Here is a 12,056-nt window from a genome sequence, read left to right as displayed (position 1 = left end):
GTGTGACACTTCGGGTTGACGCCGGCAGGGTTTCCCCAGTGTATTACTGTAGATCGGCCGCTGTGTGCGCGCTGATAAGCTTCGCAGGAGGGAAGCAGGCGGGCCTAGCAGAAGCAGCAGGTGCACCCTCCTCAGCATCCCGGCTCCGCCCTCCCTCTGCTCACCATAGGCTGGGTGGATTTAAGCGGGCCCGCCGGAATGATGAGGACTTTCTGACCCTGACTGATATCAAAACTCGACGGCTTTCAAGTTTCACAGGTAAGACGGCTTCGATCAGCCTGCGAAGCGCACAGTGAAGTTAGTCTGCGTGGGAGCGCAGTGGGTTAACCTTTAGTAGTTTTACTTAACTTAATCATTCTTTACTAAACCTACACAAGCCTACTTTCAAAACACACACAAACACGAGAGCGTGTGATATTACTACGTTACAGGAGCAGACAGTGGAGTTGTCCCGTGCGTCTTTTTGGTCAGAGATGAACCCCGACGTGGATTACGGAGGCTCCGGCAGCAGCGGCAACGGCAAGCTGCGCCAGTGGCTCATCGAGCAGGTGGACTGCGGGAAATATCCCGGTCTGGTTTGGGAGAACGACGAGAAGACCATCTTCAGGATACCGTGGAAACACGCCGGGAAACAGGACTACAACCGGGATGAGGATGCCGCGCTTTTTAAGGTAAGAGACCCGCATCCTCCGGGGTCCGCCAGCCACAAGCGAGCTGCGCCTTTCAGAATAAAACAACAGCAATACGTGTTAAAGTATTACAAACTTTAGAGCTGTTAAACTTTCTTATAGCCTTTTAATGATGTGTGTAAAAATAATTAACTCGATTAGGCGTCTTAGTAGCGTTTGAATATTCTCTGATGCATTATATAAAAAAGGGTTTTGCTGTCTTTCATGAAATTCGCTCCATACATTAGGATGCGATTATTTCCATATAAGAATATTTGAACCATGCTGTAAAAAAAGTCACACATTACTGGGAGAGCGACGCAAAACAACTTCTTTAAAATGACTGTGTGCTCCAAAGAAGCCACTTAACGAAAATAAACGAAAGTTTTATTTTATAATTATTGGTGAAGAGTTAGTAACTAGTTATCAGCACCGGGAGGATGTTCTTCTACAGGCCGTGCAGTCGCAGTTAGGAGAGGCCAGGCTGTGTGATTCTCTCGCGCTAAACTTGAGGGAGGTATTCTAAACATTTCCCCGCGGACCTGTCTGCAGGCCTGGGCGCTGTTCAAAGGCAAGTTTCGGGAGGGCATCGACAAACCCGACCCGCCGACATGGAAGACACGCCTGCGCTGCGCCCTCAACAAGAGCAATGACTTTGAGGAACTGGTGGACAGGAGCCAGCTGGACATCTCGGACCCCTACAAAGTTTACCGCATCATCCCCGAGGGCGCCAAGAAAAGTCAGTCCCCCTTCGAACAAAGCGTTGAAAAAAGTTTACTGCAGCATGAATTAAGCTGGTAGTAATACTGAAAGCTGATTGGGCTACAGCGGCAATAACCAAACTGGATAAAGGGTTTTACTGATGTGTTTTATTGTAGTTATTATTATTAGATGATCACAATCTGATAATTAGTTGTGTATCAGACATAAAGTGGAAATTCTCTGACTCCTCAAACTGTCAAAGCACCAGCTCAAGTCATGCTGAAGTACTTGCATCGATGTGGACTTTTCTAAATGTACTGACAGAAAATGTGTTCAGACATTTTCTAGAGCGCTTTTCTAATAAAAATGTTCTTTCCCGCATGCAGGGCCCAGACAGGAGGACAGTCCTCTGAGCCCAGGGAGCTTTCAGATGCATCCCTCCTACCCCTCTGTGCCGACTCAGGTGATTTTCCTGCACATAGAAACAAGTGGGGCGGGACTAAAGTAAGACAGAGAGAATTAGGGAGGTTGAAGACACAGACAGTGTCATATTGTGCATGCATGGATGACCTTACAAACACAAGTGAAGGGTAATGATGTGCATCCCCAACTATGACTTGTGCTGACTTCAGGGGCTGATAGAAACTCTGGAGTTTTTGGGTCCTTTTTAGATTTCTTGGCAGCAACTGATTTAAAAAAAAAAGCACACAATTTATGGCAAAATATGTTTTTGCCACACTGTAAATGCTAATTCTCATTTACTAAATTAAATGTTGTTGCATTTAACTTTATCTATCCTAGTTTATTTAAAGTTATCTGTACTTCCTGCCTGGGTAATGAAGAGTATAGTTATGCTCTGCTTTACTTAATAATTTACATTTGTTTTCATAAAGTATGGAACACGTCTACAAAGGCTGCAGATGCTTAGTTTTAAATCCGTACTTTAGTAATGTGATGTCTATTTCTTAGATCTCAGTTTCTCGGACATGGTGTAGTTTCAGATGTTACTCACCATAATTGATTTTTCTGCACTGATTAATCTGTGTGACCTATCCTTTTAAAGTACTACACACTCAAAATGAACAAATCAGCTTTCTCCTCTCAAGTTGATTTAAGTTATTTTTGTGAGTCAGCGAGTTGGCGTTATCTTTTCATGCAAAAACAAATCAGAGTTTATGGTGCAAGGATTTTATCACTAGCTTAAGCAAAAATCTATGGATGAAGAAAGAATTCTGCAATGGTCATATAAAACAAGTTGCAAAAAAGTCCTTATAAGCCTACTAAAGAGTAATGTATTACAAAAGCATCATGCAAAGACTGTTTGTTGGTATCTTATGATCAAAGATGTGCACTCAGCTAACTGCTTTCCTCTCTATAGATGCCACAGTACATGGCGAGTCCAGAATGCGGCTGGAGAGATTACTGTCAGGAGCAGGCCTCTCTGCCCGAGCTGCCCTTCACTCAGTGTCCTTGTCCGCCCCGCACCCTGCCGTGGCAGGGCTCATCCATGGAAAATGGTACACGGCTTATTATTTAGCGTGCAAAATAAAAGCATTGTTATCAGTTTTAGCATTGCCTACATAGTTTGTTCTGTGTGCAGGATACCAGCTAAGAGCCTCAATTTACTCATACGGTCCAGCTGAGAGTCAGCCCTCGCCTTTCACACTGGACGCCAGCATCAGATCAGCAGAGGCACTTTCAGGTACACGAATACTTTCAGTTCACTTTTTCCCCTCACGCTATAAAATCAGGAACTCTCACCAGAATCCTCTGCTGAGAATTAAACTTAAGGTCCTATTTTTTAAAAAAAAAGCAAAAATCCATCTACATAGAACAAGCAGCAAATGCATATTTACATAAGCTCAAAACAGCTGAAAATGTCACAGTATGACACAGATTTTAGCATTTAAAGGTACAATTAGGTTGAAACTGCGTAATGCTGTGCAGAAGTCAGAAAACTACTAATTTCACCTGAGACTTTGTTCCTTGGCTTTATTCAGTGCAGTTTAATTTCAGTTCTTGCATTTAGTGTATGGATCTGTATCATGCTGCAGGCTGCCATTTTTATTAACTGTACTCTGACTGTCCATAACAAACAGCAGACAGAAAATCAGCACCAAATTTAATAATAAAGTTAAATATCTAGCAACTACAGAGCCGCTATCAGTGGAATTTCATGAGGTGGCTATAATCTAAAATGTATTTATTTTTAGGTAAAGCTGGTAGCTTGATTCAATAGACATGCGGCTAATTTTGAATATTTACTCTGCCCCCTAGAGGCTGGAAAAAAGGAACGCAACTTTAATCAAAGCTGACGACCGAGCGTGTTCAAACTAGCTTCGTTTTTTGGTCTAGTTTTAGTGACATGTGAAGGAATTTTGTATCTGATGCAAATCGTTCTTGCTTGTGTTTATTTTGATCATATAAACAATACACAGAAAACCATTTCCAAAAAAAATGCAGATTGCTGTCAGATTCAGCAGAACGCTCCTATAGAAGTACAAGACATAGCAGCATGTAGAACGCTGAAATAATAATATACAGCAGCACCCTGCGACTTTGGGCTGTGGTGAACATTGAAAACCTTACGTGCTTCATTTTTAAAAAATAAAACAAAGACAGTCCATAAAAGAGTTTAAAAAAAAGAAATTTCAGCTAACTTCTACCTGTGTCCTCCTCTAGACTTCCGTCTGCACGTATCCGTATATTTCCGGGACTCTCTGGTGAGAGAGGTGACCACTTCCAGCCCGGATGGCTGCCATATCACTCCTTGCAACCCAGATAAGCACTACCTGACGCCTGGAGGTCATGAGTTGGTGCCCCTGCCTGTTGACAGCCTATCATCCCAGAGGAGGCCAGACGAGTGTCCTCCGAGTCCACCAGCCAGCCTCGAGAGGGGAGTGTTGCTGTGGATGCGAGCAGATGGGCTCTATGCCCGGAGGCTGTGCCAGAGCAGGGTGTACTGGCAGGGAGGCCCGTCGCCGTACGGAGACAAACCCAACAAGCTGGAGAGAGACGTCACCTGTAAACTGCTCCACACGCAGGACTACCTCACAGGTGAGAGGACACAAACTCAAATCAGCTCAGGATCTTTGATCAACAATCACTTGTGCTCGAAAGACTAAAAAGTTCTCACTTTTTTGGGTTAGTATGTTACTATTCTTTTAAATGAAGGCCTATCTATGGTGCCATGCCTAATTCACCAAGTCCCTGACCTGTATCTTAATCATCAGCATGGTGTACTGGACAGAGCTTGGTTGATATGTTTTAATCTGATTGATTCACTTAAGAACTCATACCAGCTGGCACCTTGCTGTACATAGAAAGACTAACACCAACTGGTCTAAAATTTGGATTTCAGTCAAGAACTCTCCACCTCAACTCAAAACTAAATCCACTAAATGTAATTAGCAGTAGAACAAACTGAGACTCATTACTCAGCTGATTTTCTGGAAGTCACTTCATGACATACTGTGCCAGCCAAGAATAATTTCTTAAAGAAGTATTTTATGATAAGCCGAGAGTCACATGAAGTCTACACAGCCACATCATCCCGCCCACATGCTAAGCAGCTCCAGCTGTGACAGCTAATTGTATTTGCATACATGGTGTGACCAGGACTTTCCATTCGAATCACTCTAAATGTCACACCACTTCAAGTGAAATTTGCTTGAAATCATCAATTCTGATGTGTTTTAGGTGTCAGAGCTGTTACTGATGCATTTTTGTCCTTTTGCCTACTTGCAGAGATTCAGAGCTACGGGCTAAGGCCGCCGTCCCGCTTCCAGGTCCTCCTGTGTTTCGGAGATGAGTGTCTGGACCCACAGAGACAAAGAAGGACCCTCACTGTGCAGGTGACTGCTGCCCCCGAGTTTAACCACTGATTATGATCCAGAGATCTTTCATTTTTTTCTCATTTTGTTTATGAGGATCAGTGAAGCCTAATATTTACTGGGAAGCTGACAATAAGTTCGAACTGGTGTTCTTAAAATCAAAACTAAGATTTGAAAGGTTCAAAGTAGAGTGCTGAAACTTTAAAGTATGGGCTGAAAAGTGAAAAATAGGATTTGAAAGTTTAAACCTAAGATTTGAAAGTCTGTAGGACCTTGTTCATAGTCATAGCGTTGACAGTGTTTCATAACAAAATTTGGTTTCTAAATAAGTCGCACTGAGATTCAGGGCCAGCCTGGTTCCACTGTCACCCTCCCGAGACTCTGATTTCTATATAAAGTGAAAATGGATGAGCCAAGTGAAGGTTCGTGCCTTTTAGCTACAGATTTTTGACACACTTTCAATCAAACTAACCACGTAGCTGAGCTTTAACCAAACTAGGAATGGTTTGCCCTTCTCTAGTTTGACTTCTCAAAATGGTTTCATAAAACAAAGCTGGGAAAGTTGAAATAGCGAATCAACCTTCCTGGATCTCTGTCAACAGTCAAACGCCCATAAATAATAAACTATCAAAAACCAAACAGCTTGGGAGTGTGTCACAGAACTGCAACAGAAGGCTTCAATATATCCCAAACTCTAACATCCTAAATCAGGGGTGTCCAACTCTAGGCCTTAAGGGCCGGTGTCCTGCAGGTTTTAGATATCACCCTGGGTCAACACACCTGAATCAAATGATTAGTTCATTACCAGGCCTCTGGAGACCTTCAAGACATATTGAGGAGGCCATTGAGTCATTTATATCAGCTGTGTTGGATCAAACCTGCAGAACACCGGCCCCTGAGGCCTGGAGTTTCCCACCCCTGCCCTAAATGAAAAATGAAAGGGTGTATTGAATTTTTTCTTTTTTTTAATTGAGTTTGGCAAAAATACCAACTACTTTTTCACTTTTTTGGGGGGTAAAAATAAATAAATAAATAAATAGTGCTATGCTGAATGGATTTTGCTGACCTCCTTGGCTCTCATGTGTTGCAGGTAGAGCCTCTGTTCACCAGGCAGCTCCTGTACTATGCCCAGCAGCCGGGCAGCCACTACTACCGCAGCTATGAGCATCCAGGAGTCACAGAGCACATAAATGCCTCCGAGGACTACCAGAGGGCCATCACACATCACCACAGCAGCAGCCTGCAGGAGTGAACTTTGCGGGTTTAAGTGACTGTTGGAAATGTCACGATGACATTTTACACGACAGGCAAGAAAACTCTGAGATGTGGACAAAGTGGACAGTGGTATACAAAAAATGATGGACATTAAGTCAGCAACCATCTGCCCTGTATGGTTTTTGTATCTGTGTGTGTGTGTGTGTGTCTTAAGTCAAAAATGCAGTGTTATTTTTTCCCTTTTTGTATTCTTTTGGGCATAATGAGTATTTTGATGCTTACTCGTAGACAGTATTAAAAATGAAGGTGTTAAAGTATTAAAGATGATTGAGATGTCATCCACCGGTTTTTAAAGTTCCATTTTGAAGCCTCGCGATGAACATTTTCATTATCGCTAGTTTGGTTTGCTAACGACTTGTCACTTATAAGCTGTTAGCCAATGAGCATACCATTTTAAACCTAGTGATCAAGATTTCTAAAAAAAATTTCATGTTTTTTATTCAATGTGAACCAAAATAAGTGACTAGGACCATAAACACATCAGGAAAGTGTTTCCAGAGGTCAAGACAGAAAGCAATTTTCCCAAAGACTTTGATATAATAGGAAGTCTTTTTGCAGTCGCAAGTATTGCCATCTGGTACCTTTCAGATAGAATGCAAGTTTAAGGTACTTGGCGCATTAGCTTCATTTTTTCAGACCCAGAGGTTGTATTTTTGTACTGTCTATGTGCTTACTATGCAAATGAAACTGACAGCTGAGGTGATTGTATCATAGAAAACTGTGAGTGAAAGTTTTGTGCCTTAAAAAAAATTAGCAAATGAACCTAATCACTTTCTATGCCAATAGTTATATTAGATCTCTAGCATTCACAAACCACTCCAATCCAGGCAACAACTAGTAGCTGGTTAGCTAAGATTAGCCTAGCTTGGCTTAGTTATAGACTAGGAAAAAAAATAAGAGAAACAGTTTGAAAATTACCAAATGTACCTTCTGTTACTTTCTAATGAAAACCAGTAAACATGTTATTTAGCGCAGAAACTGCAGCTATGTTCAGAGAAGAGCACAACAATTGTAAATCACCTGTAAAACTAACCACACCAATGAGGTGTCTATTTGGAGATTGTGCACATGTGCTATTTTGTCACATTTAGTAAATCTGGCCCATAATTTTCAAAAAATTAAACTCAAGAATCTAATTTTATATCTGGACAAAACTATGGAAGAATTTTCAGACTTTGTGCTAAGGTAATATAAGCTAATATAAGCTAATAACCAAAACCATAGCTAGCCCCTGCTAGCTAAGGAGCTACTGGCTCCAGTTTGATGTTGTTGTTTTTGTATTCAACTGTCTGTTATCATACTTCTTCATTTGACTGTCTGCAAGAAAGTGAAGCAAAAGAGCTTTTGTATTTTTTAGTTAATTTTTAAAAACATTTTTCCTTGTAAATACATTTCTGTTAGGAGACACTATCACCATCATTTAGTAAATTATGAATGGAGTCTTGTGCCTGGCTGTGTTTATGTATGTGTGTGTGTGAGAGAGAGAGAGAGCAACTCAGGGAGCTGATTTTAGATAAGCTTTTTAAACTCAATTTTATATCAAATAGTGATGTTAAATGTGACTGTTATATAGCAGATCTGAGAAAGGGTTAAAGTGAACATTTGTTGTTGTTGTTTTTAAAGTGTCATTTCCTTCAAAAATAAATAAATAAATGACTAAAAACGTAACAAGTGACAAGATCTCTTCATAACTGTGTGAGCTCTATGGTAACATCAGCACTACGCGTGAGCGTCTGAACAGGAAATGTGGTTCAGATGCAGGATGTGACTGGTTAATCAAACACTTGGTTATCACAAACAATATGATGACATCAAGAGGGGCGGAGAGAGAGGAAGAGGTTGGTTTTCCGTGCAGCGCTCGAGAGAGCCTTCCTGGTTTCTGCTCATAGATTACAGTCTGTTTCCACTTTCATGGAAAACAACCATAAAACCCCACAACAACAACATTTCTGTAACTGCCACAAAATATTTTTGAAGAAGAGCAAGGAAGAAAGGAAGATGTCATTAGTTTGAGGTTAAAAACAACTCAGAAAGCTTACTTTGAAAACAAAATGCCTTTTCAGCAGGAAGGGCAGGGTGGGTAATTACACGGCTTTGGACTCAATCTTTTTGATTGCATCTTTTTTTTTCTCCTAAAATCCAAAGATATTATAGTTCAGTTTAATTGATGCAATTTTAACTGATTTCAATATTTTTAAAAAATGTATCAGCAAAAGATGCATCAGTTAATTGCAAAGTCACTGTTGGTTATCTTTCAAATCATTATGGAGGAATTTTGTGAAACTCTTCTTTACTACACATCATCGGGATTTGCGGGCATTTGTTTATGCACAGGTCCCATCACAGCATTTCAGTCAGGTGGCGGTCTGGCCTTTAAGCCATTGCGACGCCTTGATTTTCTTTTGCAGCTATTCTGTTGTAGATTAACTGGTGCGCTTGAGATCATTGTCCTGTTGCACGATCAACTTTGTCCAAACTCTAGCGGTCAAACATATCTCTGTTTCAGCAAGACCATATATACAACAACTTACATGTATTCTGCACAGCATTTGTTGCAAAAACAGTCCAGACTGCTAAAGTTCCCATCACATTTTACACACCATCCTAACATAGAATCGATGGAGGTTGTAATCAGTGAAAGGTTTTGTGGCGGGGCTAAAATATCACATCACATTATATATAAAATTATGTACAGTACATAGGCCAACATCATGATGTCAATCACAATAGCTACAGCATCTTATTACCTGGAACAAAAACAAATCAAAAAGTAGGACATGTCTAAATGCCACGCTTTTCCAGTCTTGTTCCAGTGTTTTTCTGCTTCTTACTAATCTTGGCCACTTCTATAAAATGTTTTCTTCTTTTGAGCTCAGCTGTAAAACATCTGTCTTAAAAACAGGTACAATCGAGGGGACAACTTTTCTGTGATGTGTCAAATTTCTCCATCCTTTTATTTACCCACTCACAGCAAAGAAAACTGCAGATCAAAAATGTTTTTGTTGTTTTTTTAAAGCAGGTCTTGTCATATTGTCTCCAGAATGGAACAGAATACTGGTGAATAGAAATAAAAAAGAAAGAGAAAAAACTCCCCTTTCTCACCTCTGTTACTGTAAACAGAGAGCTGGTGGAGAGCGGATAAGGCTTTGGGGTTTTGAACTTATTTTGTGAATGAATCCGTGGGAGGCAGAGTGCTAAGTTTAGAACGCAGAGAATCAAAACAACTCTTGCCTGCTCTCTATGGCTTTCCCCTACTTGTAGATGGGAAACCAAGTCAGAGAAAAAGTCTGAGGTCGATGAACGTAGACAGAAATGCACAGGTGTGGTTTGTACATTCAAAAGCTGAAATTTAATGGGTCATCTCCTGCTAGAAAACACAACAGCAGATCTCGACAGTGTCCTCAGCTAACCCTTTGTGTCTCGTCAAACTTTCTCATGTGAGCTGTGGGCGTGTCTGCCCGGGCGACTAGACCTACCACAACTGCTCGCTTAGGTCCCTACACCCACACAGAACCACACTTTCTGTTGTCGCTCTCTTCCTCTGGGATCTGTGTCTTCTGCTCGCTGCCCCGAGTAACGGCCCACTCCGTCCCCACCCTGCATACACCCTGTGTTCATGCTCCTCCCTGACAGCTAGATGCTGACATGCCAGACAGAATGAGTGAACTGGTGAGCTGCAACTCCAGAGATGAATAGCTAAACCCGCTACTGAGCCATGGTGCAAACAAACCAACTGTCTGCAAGTGTGCCTTCGTTAGAATTTCCACTACTGAGCGTGACATTTGGACTGCAGATAAGTTTAACGACTATAGTCGAACAGTCACCATACATCACGTTTGGACCAAAAATATCAGTCACACCCTTACAATCTCATCTCCAAGCCAACAATTGCTCAGCAAGCTGCTTTTTGCAATCAAGTCCTCCCTTGCAGTGCTTTTAGTTGTTTTACATTGTAGCTGAGAGTATCAATACCGACTGATTCAGAAATACTTGTCTTACAGAAGCATAGTTGTCACAATTTTGTTTCTATACCCAACCACAGTGGATCGAAATGACAAAACCAAGATGTGATTAATGTGCAAACTTTCAGCTTTTACTCAGGGGGTTTTAACAAAAATATTGCATGAACTCTTGAGGTTAAAATCAAGGTTAAGTCCCTTCATTCTCACAGACCTACAATTAAGTGGAAAGATTTTGCACCTTCCAACGCTTGATGTTATCTTTGAAGAACTTCAGTGGAGGTTTATTCTGAATAGAGAACTGTCTATAGAGACACTTTGCAGTAGCCTTCAGAATTGCCTCAATGCTTTGTGCCATTGCATGTTATCTTGCTAGAAGAAGACATGGACATGTTAAGCAGCAACATTCAGGCAGACTGTAGCATTTAAGCAATGCTCAGGTAGTATTGAGGGGCTCAGTGTGCACCAAGAAACCGCTGATACAAAATAGAGTAGATCCAAGTTTGATGTTATATAGGACAAATTCTGTGAATGTTGCAGAAGTAATTGAGATGATTTTCTGATCTTCAGTTATCTAATTTTGGTAAACTTCTGCAAACTGTAGCCTTAGTTTCCTGTTGTTAGCCCACAGGTGTGGCATTCAGTTATCTTCACTGCTGTAGCCCATCTGCTTTAAGGTTTAATGTGTTGTGCATTCAGAGATGTGCTTCTTCATTCACTCCTTGGATGTAATGAGCTCTGACATTGACATTTTCTCTTTTTTAACCATTCCCTCTAAACCCTAGAGATGTTTGAGTGGGAAAATCCTGCACAGCAGATATGGAGATATTGCAGATGTCTGACAACTAACCATGTGATAACTTGCAGACCACTTTTGGACAATCACGGAGACACTGTTGGGTCAAACTAATAAGGTCCCAGTCACAAACGCTTAGAGACTGGTCTTTGATCATTTGGCAACAACCAGTTGGGGTGGTGAGGCAGAGTATTCATTGACTGGTTAGTTGCTAGAGATTGATGGCAGTCTGCGAACTCCCATTTGTTTTCTCTAACAACCCACCTGTTGCAAAGGAAAATGGGTATTTCCTAATCAGTTCATAAAAGACCCCTTGTGATTAGTTAAGTTGCTAGCATATTGCTGCAGCTGTCTTTTAAATGGAAATGATGGACTTGTGACAAACCCTGCCCAGCTGCTCTCTGAGCTGTAGTTAAACTGTGAAAAGTGCAACAAAAACAATAAATATAGACTGTTTGCCTTCAAAATAAAAGCTGTGCCTTTTTAATTGTGTTGGGGCACAACTTTGAAGGCAAGCAAACTGCCACTCAACTAGTAGTTAGCAAATGTTTGCAGACCAACTACAGGCAATCTGCTAGCAATAGCAAACGCTAGGGTTTTTTTTTAGTGGCGCAGCTTCTTTGCAACCACTTTCACCCAGCAACGTTCAGGAACCACTGCAAACCAGTTGGGGAATACAAACTTATCCTTAGCACCCAGTAGTTGTATCACATTCAATACGGCAGACAAGGCATGGCATTGGTTAAGAAACCTTAAAACATTATATAGTGGCCAGTAAGGGTATTTTACTTTACCTCCTACAAACACAGAACAAAGATTAAAT

At 41.2% G+C, this 12,056-nt stretch overlaps 1 protein-coding gene across 1 annotated transcript; it reads left to right on the top strand.

Annotated features, from left to right (window-relative positions):
* The first annotated feature begins 206 nt into the window (after positions 1-206).
* LOC146649418 (interferon regulatory factor 4-like) lies at positions 207-8,062 on the top strand. The gene is made up of 9 exons (XM_085387058.1): positions 207-258; positions 432-671; positions 1,221-1,407; positions 1,757-1,833; positions 2,749-2,887; positions 2,971-3,072; positions 4,053-4,427; positions 5,118-5,224; positions 6,294-8,062. Exons 2-9 carry the CDS (start codon positions 474-476, stop codon positions 6,453-6,455), a joined length of 1,347 nt encoding a protein of 448 aa, XP_085243184.1. The 5' UTR covers positions 207-258; positions 432-473; the 3' UTR covers positions 6,456-8,062.
* Positions 8,063-12,056: the final 3,994 nt, after the last annotated feature.

This window comes from Rhamphochromis longiceps, linkage group LG17, assembly GCF_057381845.1.
Source record: "Rhamphochromis longiceps isolate RC_006_pf linkage group LG17, R_longiceps_female_GT1.1, whole genome shotgun sequence".
NCBI classification, from domain to species: domain Eukaryota; kingdom Metazoa; phylum Chordata; class Actinopteri; order Cichliformes; family Cichlidae; genus Rhamphochromis; species Rhamphochromis longiceps.
Note: the sequence above shows the minus strand (reverse complement) of the source record. Positions and strands in the feature narration are given on the sequence as shown.